Source organism: Coffea eugenioides, chromosome 10, assembly GCF_003713205.1.
Source record: "Coffea eugenioides isolate CCC68of chromosome 10, Ceug_1.0, whole genome shotgun sequence".
NCBI classification, from domain to species: domain Eukaryota; kingdom Viridiplantae; phylum Streptophyta; class Magnoliopsida; order Gentianales; family Rubiaceae; genus Coffea; species Coffea eugenioides.
In genome coordinates, this window is record NC_040044.1 from 9,926,129 (window position 1) to 9,951,503 (window position 25,375).

The 25,375-nt window shown below is 36.0% G+C and overlaps 2 protein-coding genes and 1 pseudogene across 2 annotated transcripts; 1 reads left to right on the forward strand and 2 right to left on the reverse strand.

The window, feature by feature from the left end:
- Nucleotides 1-488: 488 nt before the first annotated feature.
- LOC113749483 (immune-associated nucleotide-binding protein 9-like) lies at nucleotides 489-4,709 on the reverse strand. The gene is made up of 6 exons (XM_027293239.1): nucleotides 4,677-4,709; nucleotides 3,958-4,209; nucleotides 3,507-3,778; nucleotides 2,579-2,743; nucleotides 2,320-2,454; nucleotides 489-937 (listed from the first exon to the last, which is right to left on the reverse strand). Exons 2-6 carry the CDS (start codon nucleotides 4,187-4,189, stop codon nucleotides 725-727), a joined length of 1,017 nt encoding a protein of 338 aa, XP_027149040.1. The 5' UTR covers nucleotides 4,190-4,209; nucleotides 4,677-4,709; the 3' UTR covers nucleotides 489-724.
- Nucleotides 4,710-9,546: 4,837 nt separating this feature from the next.
- On the reverse strand, nucleotides 9,547-18,319 carry LOC113750382 (annotated as a pseudogene).
- Nucleotides 18,320-19,148: 829 nt separating this feature from the next.
- LOC113749139 (immune-associated nucleotide-binding protein 9-like) lies at nucleotides 19,149-25,102 on the forward strand. Its single transcript, XM_027292805.1, has 6 exons — nucleotides 19,149-19,256; nucleotides 20,016-20,267; nucleotides 20,425-20,696; nucleotides 21,708-21,872; nucleotides 21,968-22,102; nucleotides 24,614-25,102. The coding sequence occupies exons 2-6, from the start codon at nucleotides 20,036-20,038 to the stop codon at nucleotides 24,824-24,826; spliced, it is 1,017 nt and encodes a 338-aa protein (XP_027148606.1). The 5' UTR covers nucleotides 19,149-19,256; nucleotides 20,016-20,035; the 3' UTR covers nucleotides 24,827-25,102.
- Nucleotides 25,103-25,375: the final 273 nt, after the last annotated feature.

Genomic DNA, 25,375 nt, shown 5'->3' on the forward strand with positions numbered 1-25,375 from the left:
CAGATCACCTCTAACAAGAGTAAAAGTTTTCTTCAATATATGCATATTTCTGCTGAAAATTTTGAAAACTTCCAAGACAAGAATGGGTCCATTCCTCATACAACTTTGCAATAGGACAAAGGAGCACACTAACGTTCGGTGACTAATTTATTGAAAAAGCAGGAGCATATATTTTTGTCTAGTTTTGATAGGGTATGTTACCTCAATTTTCGACCAACAGGCAACACAAAATATAATCATCGCTGCAAAAAAATTTACTGAAGCTAATTTATTATTATTATTATGAAAAGTTTGGACAGTTTCGACTTTAGTTATTCATCGGTACGACTCAGAACATGTCTTTGAAACCATAAATGATCACTTAGAAAAGGTACTTACAATAGATTACTCTCCAACCCGATACTCACACCGAAAATGGAGAATTTGAACGTGCGACCTTCTACGAGAAACTGATCGTCTTTATCATCAATTCAGCTAACATGAGATGGTTTGGAAATGCCAAGTAGAGCAAGGATTCCACTATATAACAAAATACCACAATGATGGACAAAACACGCATAGGCGATGATAAGACAACAGATCGAACCACCACAGTTCCATGAAGATGGGCACAGCTAAGTTGCAAACTTCAGTGCCATAAACTAATAATGTGTAACAGTAAATTTTAGCTTCCCAGAATATGCATTTAGTCGCCCCCCAGATGTACAGTATCTAGAATATCCAGTCACATAATATGACAACCCAAATTTTTACCAAACTTTTTGAGCTGCTCAGCCAGCCTTTGGCTCGTCTCTAAATTCTGTCTCAATTTACAGATCTCATTATCTGATTTCGCTAGAGTTTCTCGCACAGTTTGCTCTGCTTTTAAGCGAGCATCTTGCTCTTCTGCCAATTGCTGTTCAAGTTCATGTGTTGCCTCCCTAAGCTTTGTCTCAACCTGTACAACAAAATTAAGACAAAGAAAAAACTACTGATAAATATTCTTGATAGGTTCTGCTAATTAAGTTTACAGCTTAGCACCTTCGTTTGCCATGGATAGAAAATACAACTGATAAATGGCACCAAGCCTCAGTAAATGACAGCATCCATCAGATAAAACTTCTTAAAAAGATATAAATATGCTTCAACAATAGCTATGACATAAAGAAATAGCCAAATTGGAATCATGACAAAGAACAGGCCAAGTGGAATTTACTGCCTTAAACTAAGAAGTATATGTGTAGCTAGAAGCACCAAAGAGGGTCAGAACAGCAAGTATGTTTAAATGGGAACCTGAATCAAACAACACAATCTCAGAATTACTAGACATCCAGTATAGAATGTTTTGGATGATACCTTTCTTTCCACTCGAGAAATAAAGAAAGTATTCTTCTTCTCATTAAGTAAAAGATCATCTAGAAATCCTCATCCAGCAGGAAGGTGTCACCAGCAAGAAAGTTGTATATGATGCTTTTCTTTGCACTGGAGAAAAAGGACATGTATGTTCCCATTTCACACTAGGTGAATGGAAATACTAGGAAGAGCCCATAGCACATTGTTTATTTTCTTCACTAAATACATAGCCACCACATCTAGATTATAAGAAATCAACCGTACTGTCTTTTTTATCCGGCCAAATTCTGATCTAAACCAACGCCAGAACAATAGTTATTCAGGTAACTGTTCTTTAAAGGGTGAAACAATCAAGGCTCCATTGTCATGAAGAAATCATGCCGACAGGAAGAGACAACTTAATATTGAGAACAGTATCACTACCCACCAATTAAAAGTTCTACAAAATTCAACCAGCTATACACATAAAACATGAGACAATCTAAATGAATATTCAGATTCCTAAAACTTTGTTAGGATATCTTCTAGAAGGCAGCAACATTCAAGCATCAAATATGGACAAAGATAGCAGATTTTAGCTCTTACAAAGGATAGGTTTTAATTCATTGAAGGAATAATCAATCGATTGCACTCATTAGTATATTTCTTGGAAATAGAGTTCGCAAAATAGAGGTGTATGTAACCAGCCCTCCTGCATTGCTCATCGTCTCCCCCCTCCCTTTTAATCTGCCATAAAAGAAGAATTACATACACGACAGATTGAATTTCAGGTCTCTCTTACTACATTCTTGTTTCCTGCAAACGTGGAAAAGGAAATGCACAATCACAGCTGAAGGTATAATGAGACTCCAACCACATCCAGAGGAATATGCTTAGATTTATTGTATGCAAATTTAAATACGTGAAAAATATAAAGTAAAATTAAAGAACCAAAAAATATAGTAATAACAAGAAAAAAGTAAGATGTCGGGGAAAAAAAAAAACTACCATATCAGTACTTCGTGCCAGATGCTCCTCATATGATTGATATATCTGCACCTCCCGCTCAATTTTCTCCTCTTTGGAGTAACCTTCCAAAGAATTCAGCTCTTTAGCTTGATCTCGAAGTTTTGCAGCTGCTTTCTGTTAAACAAAGAGTTTTGCAGGTGTCATGTGTTTCCCAAACTTAACCTTATTCTGAGACTTAACTCAAAAAAGAACCCAAAAAAAAAAGGTAGAAGTTTCCAGGATTGCCACCAACGCTTACCTGAAACTCGACAAATAACTTATTAGTATAAGGTTTTCCTCCATTTTTCTTGACAACGTCATCCACTAGGGAAAGAAGTTGCTTAAGTTGTTCAGCTTTCTTGGCTGTATTTTTTGTCTTGTTATCAAATAACACCCACCTGTTTCCGCAAATCTCAAGCATTCCCTATATCATCACCATAATAAGTTTTCATGATACAGTTCCACTTCAAAAAAGGTGAAAGATTAATAAAACAAGGGAAAACAGAACATGGCAGCAAATTAGAGAATCTCAAACTCATCATTCTCCACTCAAAAGATTCTGAAATTTGTATAGGAAATACTTCAGGTATATCAACTTTTATTGCAAGCTCATTAACTGGGAGTCTTATTAAGCCACTCTTGTTAGTTTTCCCCTGGGAGTAATATTACAAGCTTCAAGAATGTGGATATATTAAGCCAAATTGTTATCCCCTAAACTCATATTTTTATTTACCGTTTCCTCTGCTGACATGTTGAGCTTGGAGGTGGAATGAAACTGAAAATAAGAGGGCCTTTTAGCCTTTTTCAATGACTGGCAGACTCACTGCAGCACAAACAGCCGAGAACCAACACTTGATTCTTTGAGTGATCTTATTACCAATATTTTTCATGGCAGCATCATCATTAGGAAGAAAGTAAAAATGCATGACACATTTTACAGAGGAGCATATGTATAAGATAATATAAATTCATTCAGGAATAAGAACAACTGGAGCTAAAACACAAAACAAATGATATATAACCAAGCAGCAATATCTATATCTCTGACATCAATGGCTTAACTCTAGAAACACAGGTACAACCTCGTAAGCAAATGGAACAAAATTAGACCTTATACATAAGAGTACACTCCACAGAATAGTCAATGACAAATTCATCAATATAACTAAGTCGGATAGTACACCTACCTTTATGGACTCTGAACGACTCAAGTAATCGTCAAAGTTCACTTCGTCTTCTTCAAAGTCATCACCCCCAGTAAAAACCATTATCATATATTTTGTAATCTTGTCTCCAAATAATTTTTGCAGGGTCTCAACAGTAGCTGCTTCCTCTAATGAGATTCGGCTGCTAAGTGACACAACTACAAGCACTGCGTGGATGCCATCCTTTGCCATGTCAATGCATCTCACGATCTCTTTTCCAACAAGCTGAGGTTCGGCCGATTTGTTAAATAAACCTGAAATCAAATCAATTTACCATTTCATATAAAATTGAACAACGGTCCTCAAGATATTAGTTTTTGTGATTATTTAGGGAATTTTCCTCTTAAACATTCCAACTCTGATTTTCTTTTTCAATTTTTTTTTTTTTTTTACCGCAGGCCTAAACAATCAAGTTAGTCAGGATGAGAAATACCCGGGGTGTCTATCACATTAATGATTTGACCATCTTCCAACACGGCCGTCTGCAGCTCACTCGTGCTGGTAATGCCGTCAGGACTATTCATTGACTTGAATGCCTTTCTTCCGAGAATACTGTTACCGGTTGCACTTTTTCCATCTCCTGTACGCCCAACCAAGACGACTGTTCGGGCTCTGTGTGAAGCAGAACCAGACTCCCAATCATCATCAATAAAACTTCCACCCATTTCTCAGGAATCAGAAAAATCTGTAACAACAATACCAGAAGTACTTATGCCACACAAAAAGAAGAAAAGTTAAAAATCTAAAGTCGCAGGGGGTTTTTAATCATGCAGCCATCCATCGAACCATGGAGAGCACCAGACCAACCCCGCAAATTTAACTACTAAATTGCCTGGAAATGGTACCGGGGAAATGAATAAAAACATGCAGTACTAAAAAAAATTAGGGTAGAACAACTAAAACTACGACCTACAGATTCACTGAAAATAGCTGTTAATCCTTTAAATAGATAATCAAAGAATAGAACATCTTTTTTTTTTTCTTTTTGGTTTCTTTGGCAAACGCGCAACATTTCATAGATAGTAAGCAAAGTTACAAAATTATTCAAAGTAACAGGCAAAGGCCTGATCATTCCTATACAATCTGTGCTATCCACAGAATGAAGGAAATGATCCATCATACTTGAAATTCAAGAATTCAAGTGGGACTGACCTTTTCAATTTGGGTAAAGAAATTGCAACGACAAGAGATACATAATACTAGAACATAAGAGAGTTGGATATAAATAATAAAAGGAAAGAGGAGGGGTCGGGCACGGATAACTTTTGTATTCTTTAAGGTCTAAAGGAAGGTATAACTTCCTCTAAGGTCAAAAGGCAGGGATAACTTGCGGACAGAATTTTTTTTTTCTTTTTAACTTTGTGAAAATACTCCTGTTTTTAATTTAAACCACCCTGTACCTTTTACATCATCATGATTGAAATGAAAGAAAGGAATATGGGTCCGTTTATGTGATTTGAAAACGTTGAAAAATGCGATATAGACAATTTTGGGAAGGCAAATATCAATTCTGCATATCAGTAGAAGAACATGATTAATTTCTATCCACTTTAGTTTTATTTTTTATTTTTTGGTTCAGGGGAGCATTCAAGCATTGCAACAGGGAGAGGAAGTAAAGCGGATGGAGATCATGATAGGATTTAGATTTAGGATCCAATTCTCACTTAGTTTTCCCACCAATTAGAGTAGGAGCTTTGTTAAATTTCATTTCCATCTTCTGTGTAAATCTATTTTGTTCAAGCAATTATCGATGGCAAGTTCAAATTCAAGAAACTTTCATCAACAGCACAAACACCATCCTTGGCTAATATCAGGTTCATCAGACCCCGCAAATGAAACTTAGCATTTAACTTTTGTATCAAGTATCCAAAAAAACAACGTCGATTTATGGAATTCAGTTCTTATGACAATTCAGCACCATGAGAAATGAGAATTGCCTGGTGTATGTGTCGATCGCATTGATGACATAGCCATCTTCCAATATAGTACTCTGTAATTCACAAGTCTTTTTGTTACACAGGAAAGATCAGCCATTTACTTGAATGCCTTTCTCCTGAAAACACTATTACCAGTTGCACTTTTACCTCTGCCTACAACCCCAACAAGAACGATATTCCGAACCACATCTGAAGGAGAACTTAACTCCCCATCATCATGAATTGAACTTCCAGCCATTGTCCCGGCAATTAGAGAATCTCTAGCAAGAGTAAAAGTTTTCAGTGCATGTATATTTCTCTGCCAAAAGAAATTAAAAACATCTAAGACAAGAATAGGTCCACTCCTCATTGAATTTTGCAGTAAGATGGCTAGGTACTAATTTCTTTTGACGCTTGGATACTGAATTCCTATCCGTAATTAAGAATTTCCTTTGGAAAAAATTAAGAAGTTTAAATCAATTAAAAACAGAAAAAAGAAGCACATTAAATCAGGAATCAGGCAAGAACATAAACTTTTGTCCAGTTTTGTTGTTAAAGTATGTTAGTTCAATTCTTCAAATATCGTGGCTACTATATACATCATCAACAGGCAAGACAAAATAAAATCATGTCTGCAAATAAGTTTTAAACGTGTAAAACAAATTTGCAGCACAACAGCACAAATCCCTCCAAAAGCACAAAAAGGGACAAAAAAAAGGCATAACATCCAGGCAACCTAACAAGAGTACTCGAGTTAAAAAGGTGCATGGAAAAATTCAGCCATATAAGATACACCAAATGTCATTGGTCTCATGGTGCACCATTACTAATTAAATTTTACACCACGTCTAATTGTCACATGATGCACCATAATTAATTAAATTTGAATAAGTATTCCTCAAGGTCCAACTTGGCTTGTAGAGAGATTAGATAGACGACAGTGAGATCCCTAGTTTGCCTACCAAATCCTCTCCGCTTCTCCATTTCTTGCATAAAATCTGGAGTCTCTTAATTTTCCTTTTCAAATCCTCACCCTTTTCTCCATTTCTTGTATAAAGTCAAATTCAAAATATATAACTAGATACAAATCAAGAAGTTAAAGAACGACGAAACAGCTTGATACTAGATAGCTTTAAGACAAATTAAGGGTCCTTAGTCATCAATCAGGAAGGAGGTGTGTATCGGATTTACTTGTAACGCGAATTTAAAACATAACTGACCGAACCTGATGATGCAAATACTCAATTGAGCTCTTAACTTCAATAATTGCAAAGAGGCAAAGAAATCGGAGCGAAAACAAAAAGATGGAAACATAGAGGAAACGAGAGAGAAGAATTAATATTGTATTTGTTAGTTAAACTAAGTTTGGTATTATAGTTAATTTGGGTTGGGAAAGCAATTTGCTTCTTTCCTTTAAATTATACTAAAGTTCCTCGACCCTACCGTCTATATCCTGCGCGAAATATGGCGCGACTTGCCTTTAGACTTTTAAAAATATGAAATTATGTAAAATTCATTCTACGAAACCTACCTCACATTCCAAAATTGATAAGAAAATTTAGTTGTAACATGATAGCATTAAGCATTAACTCACACTTTGAGATAAAATTTTTTTTTTTGAAAGAATTGTAGTTTTAGTCCCCAATATTTGACTGGTGTATTAAATTGGGTCCCTAATGTTTCGTCTAAAACAAGATTAGTCCTTAACTTTATGAATTTAGGCACATTTAGGACAGCTAGCGAAAATTCAAAAGTGAGTCAACAACTTCGAATTTATACTTTTTGCTTCTATATAGATTTTGAATCATTATACTCTCCTAAATTTTAAATAGTGATATTATGGGTTTTAAAATGAAATGAGATGCAAACTAGAATGAAATAGTATTAAATGGGTAATCGAAATTCTAATTAAATCAAATTTTCTTGAGTGTCCCATGAGTTCTCGGTTGCGTCTTGGTACTGATGTTAGCCGTAAATTTTGTAACCTTAGACATAATTGAAGAGGAGGGTACTTGGCGAGGATTCCACTACATAGCAAAAGTTCATGAGAAAATTTGAAGTTTCGAAACCAGCCTTTTCATTGACTTGGAAAATTTGTTTGATCAGAGATCACTAATTCAATTGTTGGGTCAACCGTAATTGATTTGTGATGTCATTATTATGTATTAATTATTAATTATTAGTTGTAAATATCTATATTATGAAGAAGATAAATGGAAAATAAAACTATACCGATTCAACCATCAGTTTAACTAGATTAAATGCCATTGTTGATCATTCTAGGTTTAAAGGTCTAACTAGATCGGACAGCAGATCGGATCTGACCAACCAATAGGGCTATCAATAGGGCTGAATTGGCCTAATCTTGGCTCACTTGACCCAAAAGAAGAGGGGTCGAGTCTTTTATAATTCTAGGTCAGGCAAAACTTGGGTCTAGGCTTGAGATTCGATTAAAATGTGAGCCAAACTTAGACCTCTATAGGGTCAACCCCATTAAAGCCCAACCCATTATTATTATTATTATTATTATTATTATTATATATATACATACATACATACATATATATATATATATGTATATACACGCACACCTTGATATATATAATTATAAATGTATTATTTTTAAATATGTAATGTATAGTTAATAATTTGCAGAAAGAGAATTAGATTCATTAAATATATTTAGAAAAAGAATTAGTAGTGTATTGACTAATGACTATTATTTTCCGTGTATTTTAAAAGAATTGGATACAATTATTGTTAATTTTTTTCATTTATTTACTTTTAATGAACTTTTTACTAGTTTATGGGTAGTTTTAATGTTGTAGATTTCAAAATAACTTTATTACTTAATGATTATAATAATTATATTAGGGAAATTAACGAGTAATAAGCGAGTTTAGATTGAATTGAATTAGGTTCAAAACTCAAATATATTGTGAGTCAAGTATTAGGTAAACATGTATTAGTCCGATGCTCATAACCCGAAATCCGAATGTCTTACTAACTAAGTGAGTCGAATCTAGATTTGTTAAAACTCGATTCACATAGCCTGATTGACAACCCTACCAACCAATCCCAATTGAGTTTTAAATAAGAATGTCAACGGGATTGGGCCAACCTGAACTCGACCTATTCAACTCTAGAAAAAGTCTGATGAGCCCATCCTTTTATTGAGCTGGGCTGAGTTTACTTCTAAATATTAGGTCCGAATTAAATATGAACCAATTTTAGGACTTATTAGGCTCAAATCTGATATAGGACCAGTCCATTAATCCGCATCTATAAAGATAATTATATATAATATATTTATATTTTAATATATATATATAATTATATATCTAAATATATAATATTAACACTTTATACTTATGTGTCAAAATATATTAAAATATATAAGAAATATTAAATATACAAAATTATGTCAAAAGATTCATAAAAACAAATCTTAGTATGAGCAAATTGAGAACCTTTGAAGATGTATTAAATGTTGATCATGTGTTATTACTATTTTCCATATACTTAGAACTAATTGGATATATTATTGTTGAAAATTTCTTGGTTCATATACTTTTTAATATATTGATTCATGCGTAGTTTTAATGTTGTAGTCTTGTGTATGTTAAATTAGTTTTAAAACTTAATACTTATAATAATTATATTAAGGAAATTAAGGAACAATAAGTAAATTTGGCCTAAGCATGAATTAGGCTTACAGTCCAAATATTTTATGAGTCGAATATGAGTTTCACATTTATTAATCCAAAACTCCTAATTCAAAATTTAAAAGTGATACTAACTACATGAGTCGAGTCTGAACTTATTAAACCCCAACTCAAATGGCTCGATCGACAAGCCTAGTCTTAAAACCATGGAAAATACCTCAAGTGATGGATAGGTGACAGGACCGCAATGCACAAAGCTAAGTTGCTGCTTCAGTGCCATAAACTAATAATGTCTTAACAGTTTAGTTTAGTTTAGTTTTCCAGAATATGCATTTAACCTCCCCCCAGATGTACAGTATCTAGAATATCCAGTCAGAGAATTTGGCAACCCTGGTTTCTACGATGCCTTCTGAGCTCCTCCGCCGCCCTTCGGCTTCTCTCTCAACTTTTTCGGCTTCTCTCTAAATTCTCTCTCAACTTACGGATCTCATTATCCGATTTCGCTTGAGCTTCTCGGGCAGTTTCCTCTGCTTTTAAGCGAGCACCTAGAGCTTCTCGGACAGTTTCCTCTGCTCTTAAGTCAGCATCTCGCTCTTCTACAAATTGCTGTTCAAGTCTACGTGTTGTCTCCCTAAGCTTTGTCTCAACCTGTATAACCAGGTTAAGACAATGGTAAAATGTTTTCCCAGGTATCCATCCAACTGCTTAATTCCCTCCTAACGCACGAGTCCTCATTGCAGGCAAATCAAGACAAACTCAAAATCCATCAAATATGTGTTCCCCAGCACTCAATTGAACATACAGGAAAAGATAATAACCATCGACAAATAATTTGTCAAGCAACCAACAAGACAATCCTCCATGGCATTGTATGGCAAAATAAAACCCAACCCGCCTTTAATCTGCCGTAAAAGAAGAATTACATACAAGACGGATTCAATTTCAGGCCTTCCTCATTGCATGCTTGTTTCCTGCAATAGCAGGAAAGGAAATGCATAATTACAGCTGAAGGTATAAATGAGACTCCACCACATTAAGAGGCATATGTTTACATTTATAGGATACAAAGCGAAATTAAAAGAAGAAAAAACTATAGCAATAACAAGAAAGAAGAAACATGTCGGAAAAGAACAACTACCATATCAGTAATTCGTGTCAGATGCTCCTCATGTGATTTATGCATCCGCTCCTCCAACTCAGATTTCTTCTCTTTGGAGTAACCTTCTGAAGAATTCAGCTCTATAGCTTGATCATGCAATTTTTTGGCTCCTTTCTGTTAAACAAGGAGTTTTTGCAGGCGTTATGTGTTTCCCAAACTTAACCTTATTTTAAGACTGAACTCAAAAAAGAACTCCAAAAAAAAAAAAAAAATGTTTCCAGGATTGCCACCAAGGCTTACCTTAAACTCAACAAATAACTTATCAGTACAAGGCCTCCATTTTTCATCACAACATCGTTCACTAGGGAAAGAAGTTGCTTTCTTGGCTGTATGTATCCTTTGTCTTGTTATCGAATAACGCCCGCCTATTTCCACAAATCTCAAGCATTCCCCATACCATCACCAGAATAAGTTTCAATTTTACAGTTCCACTTCAAAAAAGATGAAAGATTAGTAAAACAAGGGAAAACATATCATGGCATGTTGACTTTTTCAACGCCCACCACGGTTGAATTGGTGGCAAAATTTTGCATCCCACATCGACAAAGGCTTGAGGAAAGTCTTCTTTGGTTTCCTATAAATAAGGAAGCCTATTGAAGGAATAAAATTGCACCACTCAAGAGAGTTATATGGGCTATTAGCTTCTTGAGTCATCTAGCCCATTTAGTCAAATATTTTAGGCTCTCTTGATTTGAGTTTAGGAATATTTTCTAAACTCTTTTGTAAGTGCCTATTGGCCTAGGAACCACTTTCCTACGGTCTTTTGTATTTCTTCTTCATAGTAGAAATATTGCTCCTCCCTCGTCCGTGGACGTAGGTCAATTTGACCGAACCACGTAAATCTTCTGTGTCTTTTATTTGCTTTGTTATCCGTCATTATATGGTCGATTTTACCGCCTAATTATTATATGGCTGGTATCTACCGCCTATCTATTATATGGTCGGTTATACCGCCTAATTTGTGCTAACTTGAGTTTGTCTATTTCCTGGCCCGGTCCTAACAAACTGGTATCAGAGCTGGTTATTATATTTTGCAAGACAGGTTCATCTGGTGGGGTCCGTTCATCTAGTGGGGTCCGTCCATCCTGTGGGGCCCACTCATCCTGTGGGGTCCGTTTATCCGTGGGGCCCGCTCACCTTGTGGGGTCCGTTCATCCCCGTGGGGCCCGCTCACCCTGTAGGGCCCGCTCACGAGACTTGCATATTTGTTTGGCCAGTTTTTTGAGACAAACTTCACGTTACAAATTTTGTGGCAACAATGACGATAACAAAGACGGTTGTCGAGAAATTCGACAGGAATGTCAACTTCGGAATGTGGCAGCTCAAGATGGAGGCCATTCTTGTTCAAGACGGAGTTGATTTAGCGATTCACGGAATCGAGAACAAACCAGAAGATGTAAAGGATGCGGATTTCGCCGATATGGATAAGAAGGCCAGATCCAGCATAATCTTAAATCTCTCCGATGAGGTATTGCGTGAGATAGCAACGGAGACTTCGGCCAAGGCGATGTGGGATAAATTGAAAGCTTTGTATATGAAGAAGACAGTCGAGAATCGGCTATATTTGAAGCAGAGTTTGTACATGCTTCGGATGTCTGAAGGTACATCTATACTCTCCCATCTTGATAAATTTGATTCCATTATTATGGATTTAGGGAATATAGATTCGAAAATTGATGATGAAGATCAAGCCCTATTGCTTTTGTGTTCCCTTCCCCAATCTTTTAAGCATTTCCGCGATACTATGATTTATGGAAAGGAAACAATTTCGTATCGGGAAATTAAATCTGCATTAAAATCTAAAGAGCAGATAGATAGGGACATTACTGGGGAAACTAGTGGGAGTCAAGCCGATGGCTTGTTTGTTCGGGGTAGATCTGAAAAGAGAAACACAGAAAATAGAAGTAGATCCAAGTCCACACATAAAAATGTGGTGTGCAATTATTGTAAAAAGAAGGGCCATGTTATCTCTGATTGCTTTAAATTGAAAAATAAAGAAAAGCAAAAAGGGAAATTTGTTGAGAAAAATACTGAATCCGCTGAAGCTAGTATAGCAGCTGATGAGAATGATGGAACCATTTTCTGTGCAACGGAAAATATTTTTAGGTCTAACAATGAGTGGATTTTAGATTCGGGTTGTTCATATCATATGTGTCCCAATAGGGACTGGTTTTCAACATATGAATCAACTGAAGGTGGAGTTGTCTTAATGGGCAACAACGCTGTTTGTAAAGTTGTTGGCAAAGGCACAATCCGGATTAAAATGTACGATGGTATTGTGAGGACGCTCACAGATGTTAGACATGTTCCAGATTTGAAGAAAAATCTCATCTCTTTAGGCACTCTTGAGTCTATTGGGTGCAGGTATTCAGGTGGAGACGGAGTTCTCAAAATTACTCGAGGAGCTCTTGTTGTTATGAAGGCACACAGATCTGGTACTTTATATATTTTGCAGGGATCTACTGTTACAGGTGCTGCTGCTGTTTCTACATCAACTTTGTCTGATTCTGATTTTACCAAATTATGGCACATGAGATTGGGGCACATGAGCGAGAAAGGCTTATCTATTTTATGCAAACGAGATCTTCTTGGTAGTCAAAGTATTGGAAAGATGGGACTCTGTGAACATTGCATTTTTGGAAAGCAGAAGAGAGTTAGCTTCCAGTTGCCGGCAGTTCACAGGACAAAAGGAACTTTGGACTACATTCATTCAGACCTCTGGGGGCCTTCTCGTGCTTCTTCTAAAGGAGGTGCCAGGTACATGTTGACTTTCATTGATGATTATTCAAGGAAAGTTTGGGTCTATTTTCTTAAGCATAAAAATGATGTTTTCCTAACTTTCAAGCAATGGAAAGTTTTGATTGAGAAGCAAACAGGAAAACACATTAAGCGGTTGAGAACAGATAATGGCATGGAATTTTGTGAAGGTGAATTCAATGAATTCTGCAAGAATGAAGGAATTGTTCGGCATCACACCGTCAGGATGACGCCTCAACAAAATGGTGTGGCTGAACGTATGAACAGAACTCTTTTGGAGAGAGCAAGATGTATGATCTCCAATGCAGGGTTGACAAACGACTTTTGGGCAGAGGCGATCAATATGGCCTGTTATATTGTCAACCGTTCTCCTTCTGCATCTCTTGATTTTAAAACTCCTGAGGAAGTTTGGTCAGGTACTCCTGCTGATTACTCCAATTTAAAAGTTTTTGGGTATCCAGCATACATGCACGTGAATGATGGAAAATTGGAGCCTAGGGCTAAAAGGTGCATTTTTCTTGGGTATGCTTCTGGGGTGAAAGGATACAGATTATGGTGTCCTGATCCCAAATCCCCAAAATTTGTAATCAGTAGAGATGTTACTTTTGATGAATTGTCTATGTTATCTTCCAAGAAGGAGTCTTCTAGTCCTTGTACTACTGATAGTACACAGAAGCAGGTGGAGCTTGATATTGGCAGTTCTGGTCCTTCTCAGTCCAAATCTTCTATTCAACAAGTGTCAGTAGATGCACCTGAATCTACTGTTGAAGATAGTTCAGAAGAAGAGGAATATTCCATAGCCAGAGATAGACAAAGGAGAGACATTCGACCACCACAAAGATATGCAAATTTAGTTGCATATGCTTTGTCTATTGCAGAAGAAACTGATGCAGTTGGTGAGCCTTCCACCTATTCAGAAGCAGTTTCTTGTGATGATTCTGCAAAGTGGTTGATTGCGATGAATGAAGAAATTGAATCTCTTCATCGTAATGAAACTTGGGTTCTTGTAAAGCCGCCGTCAGCTAAGAAAATTGTTGGATGCAAATGGGTTTTCAAGAAAAAGGAAGGTATTCCAGGGGTTGAAGATGTAAGGTATAAAGCACGATTGGTTGCAAAGGGCTATAGTCAGGTACAAGGTGTTGATTTTAATGATGTGTTTTCACCTGTTGTTAAACATAGCTCTATTCGTGTTTTGCTTGCTTTAGTTGCTATGTATGATTTGGAGTTAGAGCAGCTTGATGTTAAGACAGCTTTCTTACATGGCGAACTTGAAGAACAAATTTATATGAAGCAACCCCAGGGTTTTGAAATTGAAGGTAAGGAAGACCATGTTTGCTTGTTGAAGAAATCCTTATATGGATTGAAACAGTCTCCAAGACAGTGGTATAAAAGGTTTGATTCCTTTATGTTGGGTCATGGTTATTTGAGGAGCATGTATGATAGTTGTGTTTACTTTCGGAAGTTAAATGATGGTTCTTTCATTTATTTGCTGCTTTATGTTGATGACATGCTCATTGCTGCCAAGAATTTGTCAGAAATTCACACTTTGAAACTGCAGTTAAATAGTGAATTTGAAATGAAAGATTTGGGAGCAGCTAAGAAAATTCTTGGCATGGATATCAAAAGAGATCGAGGAGTAGGGAAGTTATTTTTGACCCAGAAAAATTACCTTGAGAAAGTTTTGGAGCGTTTTGGCATGAAAGATGCTAAACCAGTATCTACTCCTCTTGCTAGCCATTTTCGGCTATCTGCTGCTCAATCACCAAAATCAGATGAAGAGGAAGATTATATGGCACGGGTTCCTTATTCCAGTGCAGTCGGCAGTATTATGTATGCAATGGTTTGTACTCGTCCAGATATTGCACAAGCAGTCAGTGTTGTTAGCAGATATATGTCTTGCCCTGGTAAAACACATTGGCAAGCTGTGAAGTGGATTCTCAGATACTTGCGAGGTACTTCAAATGCATGTTTGGAGTTTGGAAGAAAAAATAACACTTTGGTTGGTTTTGTAGACTCAGACTACGCTGGGGATCTTGATAGGAGAAGATCACTTTCAGGCTATGTATTTTGCATTGGCGGTTGTGCTGTTAGTTGGAAAGCTACTCTACAACCTGTCGTAGCTTTGTCTACTACTGAAGCAGAATATATGGCTGTGACCGAGGCAATCAAAGAAGCCTTGTGGTTGAAGAGTTTATTTAGCGAGCTAAGTCTATATCAAGGTGTTACTGATATTCACTGTGATAGTCAAAGTGCCATACACTTGACTAAAGATCAGATGTATCATGAGAGGATGAAACACATTGATGTGAAGTATCACTTCATTCGGGATATCATTGCTGAGGGAAAAGTCCTTATTCAGAAAATCAATACCAAGGACAATCCAGCCGATATGTTTACGAAGCCTCTTCCAGTTTACAAGTTCAAGCAGTGCTTGGACTTGATTGGTGTTCGTTATTGGTGATTTAAGCCCATTGGGGCTTATGTGAAGAAGGTGGAGCAGTTTTTGGGTGGAATCCAAAATTATGCCAAGGTGGAGATTTGTTGACTTTTTCAACGCCCACCACGGTTGAATTGGTGGCAAAATTTTGCATCCCACATCGACAAAGGCTTGAGGAAAGTCTTCTTTGGTTTCCTATAAATAAGGAAGCCTATTGAAGGAATAAAATTGCACCACTCAAGAGAGTTATATGGGCTATTAGCTTCTTGAGTCATCTAGCCCATTTAGTCAAATATTTTAGGCTCTCTTGATTTGAGTTTAGGAATATTTTCTAAACTCTTTTGTAAGTGCCTATTGGCCTAGGAACCACTTTCCTACGGTCTTTTGTATTTCTTCTTCATAGTAGAAATATTGCTCCTCCCTCGTCCGTGGACGTAGGTCAATTTGACCGAACCACGTAAATCTTCTGTGTCTTTTATTTGCTTTGTTATCCGTCATTATATGGTCGGTTTTACCGCCTAATTATTATATGGCTGGTATCTACCGGCTATCTATTATATGGTCGGTTATACCGCCTAATTTGTGCTAACTTGAGTTTGTCTATTTCCTGACCCGGTCCTAACATGGCACAAACTAGAGAAGTTCATTAACCCTGGGCCAAAGAGTGCTTGAGAGTGCTCAAGCTCCAAGCCCGATGAGAGGCTTAGCGAGAACTTTCAATATCACTGTCCATCATGGAGTGCAAGAATAGTTGCAAATGCTTAAGTTCAATACCTTGCCACATATCTAGACCATACAAAGATCTTTTCAAAGCATACAACGTCTTTCGACCCCTTGAAAAATAAAGCTACTTTGGAGTTCTAATTCCTCAACAAATTAGATACTTGACTTTACCCTCCATATTTATTAGTTTGCCCATGGGAGTAACATTGAGCTTTCAGAATGAGGAAAATGTTGAGCCAAATTCTTAGCGTTTAATATCATAATTTATTTGCTACTTCCTTTACTGACATGTTGAGCTTAGAGGTGGAATGAAACTGATTAAACTAGAAGGTCCTTAAAACTTTTCAGTTACTAGGTGATTAACTCCAGCACAAAACGTGGACAACGCACTTTTGATTCTTTAATCCGTCTCATTAATAAGATTCTTCATGGTAGAATCATCCTCAGGAAGAGAGTTAAAGTGCACGAGATGCATTTGAGAGGTGCATAAGTACAAGATCATTCAATTCATTCAGGAATTAGAACAACAGAAGCTAAAACACAACTGATATATAACCATGGTTCAAAGACTCGGGCGAGTCTCGGGCCCTCCCGATACGATACCGGGACGATACGATTCCGAAATACTTGACTCGCCGAGATGTCACCGTAAAGGGTTAAAACGGTCGAGTCACACCGAGTCATTTCGAATCATCCCGAGTCAACTCGAATTTTATTATTTTTAATTATTTTTTATTATCATATTTTTTACAATTTTTAGAATATTAAATATTTCAAAAATTCGCGTCTCGCCGAAACCGCGATCGATATGTCGAGACCGATGTGGAACGATCCGAGCCGCGACCGCGACTTTGAACCATGTATATAACCAAGCAGCATTATCTATATCTCAGACATCAAGGCATAGGTCTAGAAACACAGGTATAACCTCATAGCCAAATCGAACAATGGTAGGCCTTACACATCATAATAACAAATGCATCGACATAATTGAATGATCACACCTTCCTTTACAGACTGAGAACTACACAAAGTAATCGTCAAACGTCACTTCATCCTCTTCAAGTTGATCGCCTCCCGTAAAAGCCAATATCATATACTCAGCAATCTTGTCTCCAAAAAACTTTTGCAAGGTCTCAATAGCAGCAGCTTCTTCTATTGAGATTCGGCTTCTAAGCGACACAACTACAAGCATTGCGTGGATGCCATCATTTGCCATGCCAATGCATCTCACAATCTCTTTTCCAACAAACTCAGGTTCAGCCAATTTGTCGAGTAACCCTAAGATCAGAGCAATTTAATTTCACATAAAATAGAACAACGGTCTTCCAGATATTAGTTTTTTTTAATAAAGGGAATTTTCCTCTTGAACATTAAAACCCCGTATTTTTTATTTTTTTTACTGCAGATCTACACAATCACCCCGTGTCTATCACATTGATGATTTGGCCATCTTCCAACACGGTCCTATGTAGCTCACTAGTATTGGTAACACCATCAAGACTGCTCCTTGACATGAATGCCTTTCTTCCAAGAATACTGTTACCAGTTGCACTTTTTCCATTACCTGTGCGCCCGGCCAGAACCACCGTTCGAACTCCATCTGAAGCAGAACTCCACGTTTCGAACTATTTTCTCTAATGAAGCTGTCTACAAAACAGCTAGAACAAAGAAATACGTGATAAAGATTCCACCAAAAAGCTTTAACTACATTACATCCAAAGAATTATTACAATTTCCCAAATGTCCATTAAATATCAGTGAAAATTTATGCATGACTAGAAACAGAAAGGGCTAAAATTATCTGATAATGTATCTACTCAAACATAAAACATAATTAGAATTAGGCTTTATTCATTTCAAAATAATGGGTAGTACACAGACAATCTTATCATCAGATTCAATATTAAAATCTATGCTACTGATTTTGATGCATTTGCAGAGAACTGAGGCCAATAAAATGTAGGTAGGAAATTATCAAAGCTATGACTTGGAAAATATATCACTTACAGAATTTTAATTAGCAAAATCCAAAGAAAAGCATGAAAAGAAATAATTATTTCATCAACCTAAAACTCCAAATTTGAAAGGTCCTGCTAACCTATTAAGATGGTGACATCAACCAACTTCGTCGGCATGGTTAGACACTATTGTTTGGATTGTGTATTATTTGCAAAAATTTATTTGTTTATATTATCAACACATTTTTTAACCACCTTTTATTTTACATACATTATATAAAAAAAAGGTGCTATAGTATTTTTTCAAAAAATTATTCCAAATAATCATCAACACATTTTCTGTGAATTCATTTCTCAATTGCCATTTGAATCTCATATATATTAAATTGTTACAATGCATTTTTCTACAAAAATTCTAGAAAATAACAATCCAAATAGTGTGTGAAGTGTGAACGAGGCTGATCCATTTTTGGAGAAATTGAGTGTGTTTGGATAGAGTATTATTTAAAATATTATTTGGAATAATTACTGTAGCACTTTTTGTAATGTGATGTATGTGAGATAAAAAGTAATGGAAAATATAAAAAAGTCAAATGAACAAAATGCAAAACGAAACTTCTTTCCTTTCAATTGGAGGTCTTGAACCAAGATCTCTTATCAACTATCCCTTCCATCTTATTACCCAACCCAACCCTCTGACTTGGAAGTATGGATCTCAGTTCCTCTAATTTTTTTTTTTTTTTTGTTTTTTGGATAAGAAGAGCACCAATAACATCCTTGGACTAACATAAACTAATCAATACACAAATTTGTTAACATATTTTTTCCTTTTTAATCTTTTTAAGTTTTTAGTCACTTAAAAAGACATTCATGCCCCTATTACGACGCAGGTAATAGCCTGTGCTAGTGAGTATTTCTGTACTTTCACCGTCAGTAGAAAAGCTCGAGGAGATTGTCGTCAACGTTTGACAATTCCCCTTTGGACTTTAATACCGACAGATGAGCGAGCGGACCTCGTCGGCTTAAATTCTCCAACAGTCTTCTCGTCTCCTCGAGTTCTATCTCTTTTCAATCTCAATCTATCTCGCCCCTGCAATTTCTCCAAGGTTCATCAGTAAGTCCCAAGATCTTGAAAAATTCGTTTATTTCTATTTGAATTCGCACTGTTAAGAATTATTGTGCTTATATGAGTATTTGTTTTACGCCTTACTTCAATCAATCTGTGATCAGTAGTATTATTAGGGTTTTATTTTCATTTTTTTGGGTCACCGGTTTGATGGATGGCTGCATGATGAAAACTCCTATGACTCGGATTGTGAATTTTGCTATTTTATTTTATATGTGCCCTTTAAGGTTTTTGTGATGTTATATTGGTATTAATGTGCCTAAACCTCAAGTATCCTGCAAATTAAAACAGAAGTAAATCGGTAAGTTCGTTAATTGTGGATTTTTCCCCTTGTTTCTGCACAAGCAAGTTGAGATGGAGCTGATGTTGGTGACTTTGTACAATATGTCAAAATCTAATCTTGGTCTTTATTCTTGGGTGCTTAGTTATTGACACAGTAATGTATTATGTGCACAAGCACTAACTGAGAGTGGGGTTTAGTGTTCATGATATTCTTAACTATCTTGGATAATAGGAACGCGTGCTACTTTTATTGGTTTATGATTGGTTTGAACTGATTTAAGCAATATTGGTATCTGTTGTGATCCTGTTTCATCTACCTTTATCTTGAAAATCATGACGATATTGTTGTTAATGACATAAGATTTTGCTATGTGTGCTACATAAATTTTGGATTGTTATTGTCCATTGAATTGCTATGACTTGGTCTATTTTGTGACAGAAAGATTTTTGACATTGTTGGTACAGATTCGCTGATTCCTGAGAGAATGGGTGGAAGTTTTATTGAAGATGATTGGGAGTTTGGGTCTGCCTCAGATGGAGTTCGAACTGTTGTTCTGGTTGGGCGTACAGGTAATGGAAAAAGTGCAACTGGTAACAGTATTCTTGGGAGAAAGGCATTCCAGTCATTGAGTTGTCTTGATGGTGTTACCAAAACCAGTGAGCTACAGAGCACTGTTTTGGAAGATGGCCAAATCGTTAATGTGATAGACACACCGGGTATTTCTCACCCAACTAACTTGATATTTGTGGCAAAAAATTGTAAAGACAATTACAGCTAGAATGTTTAAAGAAAAATTCCCTAAATATTCACAAAACTAATATCTTGAGGACCATTCTTTTGTTTTATATGAGATGTGAATTGCTTTGATTTCAGGGCTCTTTGACAGATTGGCTGAACCTCAGTTCGTAGGAAAAGAGATTGTGAGATGCATTGGCATGGCCAAGGATGGCATCCATGCAGTCCTTGTAGTTGTCTCGCTTAGAAGCCGAATCTCAATCGAAGAAGCTGCTGCTATTGAGACCTTGCAAAAGTTTTTTGGAAACAAGATATCTGATTATATGATATTGGTTTTTACGGGTGGTGATCAACTCGAAGAGGATGACGTGACTTTGGACGATTACTTGAGTCATTCTAAGTCTGTAAAGGTAGGTATATCTGATTTAATTATTTCTATGAATTTGTAGTGGGTGTTACGTATCATAATGTGTAAGGTCTAGTTTTCTTCAATTTGGTTTTGAGGTTGTACTTGTGTTTCTAGAATTTTGCCTTCAAAATCTAAGGTATAGATACAGCAGCTTTTTAGATTCTATTGTTGTTATTCATGAATGAACTGAATTATCTTGTATTCATGTACCTCCATGAAGTCTGTCTCTTGAATTTTAACTATATGCATAAGGATGATGTTACCATGATGAACATTGTTAATAAATGGCCCAAAGAATAAAGAGCATTTTGTCCACCTTTTTGGCTGGAGGGAATCAGCTAGTTAAGTAGAAAAACTAAAGGAACTGGTAGTTAGTTTCATTTCACCTGCAAGATCAGTCCGTCAGTAAAGGAAGCGGCAAATATAAATATGATATTAGTGGCTAGGAATTTGGCTTAATTTTTCTTCATTCTTGAAGCTTAGTGTTACTCCTATGGGAAAACTAACAAAAATGAAGGGTATTCTGAGGGATCAGAACTTGATTTTATCTATCAATGGGTGAGATGATGTCATAAATTGTGATCTGAAAAGATCTAAGTGTGTTCTGGATTTGTGATCGGGAGTGGACCATAAGCTTTTGCAACTATTCTTGGACTGCCTGATGGCCAGAGATTGTTGAAAGTTATCACTTGGTGTCTCGATGGGCTTGGACCTGAAACACTTTCAAGCACTTTTTGTCCTAGGGTTATCAGATCAATGTTTTCCAGTTAATGTGTCTGCAATACAATTACAAAAACTTAACATTTTGTGAGCATTTTCAGTGTCAGGATCAGTAGGTGAAAATGATGGGTTGGAGAGAATTGATTTCTCTAATTTGCACCATGATCTTTTCTCCTTGGTTTCACTAATCTTTCTCTAATTTGCACCATGATCTTTTCTCCTTAGTTTCACTAATCTTTACCCTTTTTGAAGTCATACTGCATGATTGAAACTTTCTATGGTGATGATATAGGATATGCTTGAGATTTGTGAGAATAGGCGGGTGTTATTTGATAACAAGACGAAGGATGCAGCCAAGAAAGCTGAACAACTTCAGCAACTTCTTTCTCTTGTGAATGATGTTGTGATGAAAAATGGAGGAAAACCATTTTCTAACAATTTATTTGTTGAATTTAAGGTGAGGTTTGTTGGCAATCGTAGAATGTTTGTCTTCACTCTTACCATAAAGCTTGTGAAACCCATAACACCCTGCAAAATTCATTGTTTTAACAGAAAGGAGTCACAAAACTTCATGATCAAGCTGCAGAGCTGAATTCTTTGGAAGGGTACTCCAAAAATGAGAAATCTGAGTTGGAGGTGCAGATTCGGGCTTCATATCAGGAGCATCTGAAACAATTTACTGATATGGTACTTGTTCTTTTTTTGACATGTTTCTTTTTTTTTTTTTGTGATTACTATTTTTTTTCTCTTCTTTTTGTTTTGCATCCTATGAATCTAACAATATGCCTCTAATATGCTTGGAGTCTCATATATACCTTACAAGTGTAATTATGCATGTCCATTCCCTTTCCCGCTTTTGTAAGGAACTTTCCCACTTTTGTAAGGAAACAACCATGTAAGAAGAGAGGCCTGAACTTGTTTCTGTTTTTGCGTAACTTTTATTTTGCCTTTGGGCAGATTAAAGTGGGGAAAAGAGAACTAATCAACAATTCTGTCAGGCAGATAACATGGATCTCTACTTTCTGAACTTTATTTCAAAGAAATATATAGTAATGCATGAAAATGATGAAAAGATCTGCATAATTGTTTGTTTAAACAGCTCAAGCATCACTTATGTCTTCCAATGAATCGAACCCTATTCTTTGTAGGAGCAAAAATTTTCTTTCTTTCTTCATATTGATGCTTGGTTGTTGAAATACTCTATCCAGTATCCAGACTGGTAGTATGATCTGTTGCCTTCTAAGAGAGGTTTTATATGGAGTTTTAGAATTCCGAAATTTTATTTTGGTTGTCTGTTGTTTTTATAGAACTTTTAGTTTGTTGTTATTAACAGATGGTGATGTATTCCCGCAAGGTTGCTAGGAATTCTCTTCTTGTTGGCATGATGTTTTGTGACAATTGGAGCCTTGAGAAGCTTTTACCGTTTTAAAATGATTTGAATAACTGTTGTCATGGTGTTGGTTGGGATCAGAATTTGGGCGAATCAAAAATTAGTCTGGGTGATGGAGTTCTTATCATTTAGATTTGGTAGCTATTCATTTAGTTAACAAAATGAGCAATGTGCTATCTGTTCATTCCAAGCATATTTATGCACCTAGTATGACAGTGAAAAAAGTACACTTTTTTTTTTTTTGGCTCCAGTGGAAGGAAAAGCATCATATACAACGCTGGATGATGATTTCTAAATGATCTTTTCTGTAATGTAAAGAAAACAAGTTATGTTATTTCTCGACTGGAAAGAAAAGCATCTACAATCTTCTGTGCTGGAAGGAATTCTGGGTGATCGTTTAGCAATTTAGTAATTTTGAGTATCTTTGTTTTAAATCTGCTATTCAGGGTTTCCTTTTAAATATAGGTGGCAAACAAATCCATTTAGTTAAATTTACCCATACCCGCCAATGAATAGATGGATATGGGTATTTTAAGTTTATTAAATGGGTATTATTAGATAACCTATCAAACTCAATTAATCCATTTAGAAGTGTCTTCCCCAAGCCTCCTCTCTTCCCCCACCTTTTTTTTTTCAAATTTTTCATTTTGTCATGATGTTCACTACTTTTGTTTCATTATTATTATTATTTGTTGGTTTTATCTTATCGTTTTATTTTCTCTTAGTTTATTAACTTGCTCATTTTTCAGCATTACCAATTTATGACAAGTTTTAGCCTCTTTTCCTACCTTTCCAAAATGAAATTTTAAATTTACACATGAAAAAAATGCTAGAGGTTTAAAATTTTTGGATTAAGTTTTTATGTTTACTTTTATAGTACTTAGTTCAAATTTTTATATTCTTATTGTTCAATTATTAAATAGTATGTAATTTTGCGACAGAGAGTACGGATGGAAAAAAAATTGGTAATTAGGCTTATTGAGTATTATTAGTAAATATTTAAAACTAATGATGGGTGCAAAAGGTGGTATAAATTGATAACTTAGTTTGCAAAAATGCATTTAAATGAGTTTACAAAAAGTTAAAATGAATGGGTTATAAATGGGTAATTGGGTTACCCAATTCATTTTTTAACTTATTCATTTATACCCATTTAATTAGATGGGTATAAATGAGTTGACTCACTTATACCCATTATCCATTTTAACCAACACAAATCCGTTCAAGTCATCCATTTTGACACCTCTACTTTTAAATATACTGTGCTTTTTAGAGTTATTTGTTTTTTCTGGTTAAATATTTTTTATTTTTTAAGCTTTAAGCAGTGAACATCATCCACTTGGGCCTACAGACACTTCTCCAGCATAATCTATATCTCTCTATGTGATTGCTATTGTTGAAGCATATTCGTATCTCTTTAAGAAGTGTACTATGTGATGGATCTTTCAGCTGTCATTTGCTGAAGCTTGGTGCTATTTATTAGTAGTATCGTCTGTCAATGGTTTATGAACGGTGCTATGCAGTAAACTCAATTAGTAGAACCTATCAAGAAAATTTTTTCTATTTGCTAATGTTTTCTACATATTCTGGCTTGATTTTGCCATACAATGATATTGAGGGTTGTGATGTTGGATTTAAACAATTTGTTCATGATTATGTGTTGATGTATGATACAAGGATACTGGGGAACACATTTCGGAATTTGAGTTGTCTTTGCTTGACATAAGGTTCTGTGAATTAGGATGCAATTAAGAGCGGCTAATATGGGTACCCTTTCAACATTTTCTTGTTGTATTCTTCTTGTCCAGGTTGAGACAAAGATTATGGATGCAACACGTAGATTTGAACAGAAACTGACAGAAGAGCAAGCTGCTCGCTTAAAAGCAGAGGAAGCTGCCCAAGCAGCTCAAATGCAATCAAATGATGAGATCCGTCTGTTGAGAGAGCATATAGAGAGAGTCGAGAGTGAGAATAAGGAGCTCAGAAAGCATGCCGAACGTGGGGGTTGTCAAATTTTATGATGGGATACTTCAGATACTGTGCACATCTGGTGGGAGGGTGGCTGCATGCACTTTCTGGAAAAATAAAGACATCTTACGGTTACACATTATAAATTTTTAGTTTGCATTTTAGTTCTGTTCATTGTGGTCCTGTTGCCTACTTATCACTGTAATGTTATATAGGTGCCCATCTTGAGTGGCTTCCTCGTAACCTATTTGCTAGGTGTGGTGGTATGAGTCGTATCCATCCCCATATCCTCTTTTGCTGTATAGTGGAATCCGTCCGTGTTCGACACTTGCAGGGGGCTGGCAAATACAAATTTGACTTATAATATGGAGGCTGTGTCCCAAAGAAAAAGTTTCGCCGAACTAAATTTTGAATACAAATCTAGGTTTGGCAAGAACAAGAGAAATCTCTCTGTTTACTAGAAAAACCAACAAAAGCTTGGTAATAATGATGAAAGGAATGATAAAAACATTCTAGGGTTGGCCTATTTATAGGTTACAACTTTTATTTGGAAAAGAAAACGAAAATAGGACGACAATGGCCTGCTCAATGACCGGCCCCGA

Coding starts and splice junctions, on each gene's coding strand:
- LOC113749139 (XM_027292805.1), top strand. CDS start 20,036: ATGGGTGGAAGTTTTATTGAAGATGATTGGGAGTTTGGGTCTGCCTCA. Junction 20,697..21,707: donor GTCATTCTAAGTCTGTAAAG/GTAGGTATATCT, acceptor GTGATGATATAG/GATATGCTTGAGATTTGTGA. Junction 22,103..24,613: donor TGAAACAATTTACTGATATG/GTACTTGTTCTT, acceptor CTTCTTGTCCAG/GTTGAGACAAAGATTATGGA.
- LOC113749483 (XM_027293239.1), bottom strand. CDS start 4,189: ATGGGTGGAAGTTTTATTGATGATGATTGGGAGTCTGGTTCTGCTTCA. Junction 2,744..3,506: donor GTCGTTCAGAGTCCATAAAG/GTAGGTGTACTA, acceptor GTGATGATATAG/GGAATGCTTGAGATTTGCGG. Junction 2,455..2,578: donor AGTTATTTGTCGAGTTTCAG/GTAAGCGTTGGT, acceptor TTTGTTTAACAG/AAAGCAGCTGCAAAACTTCG.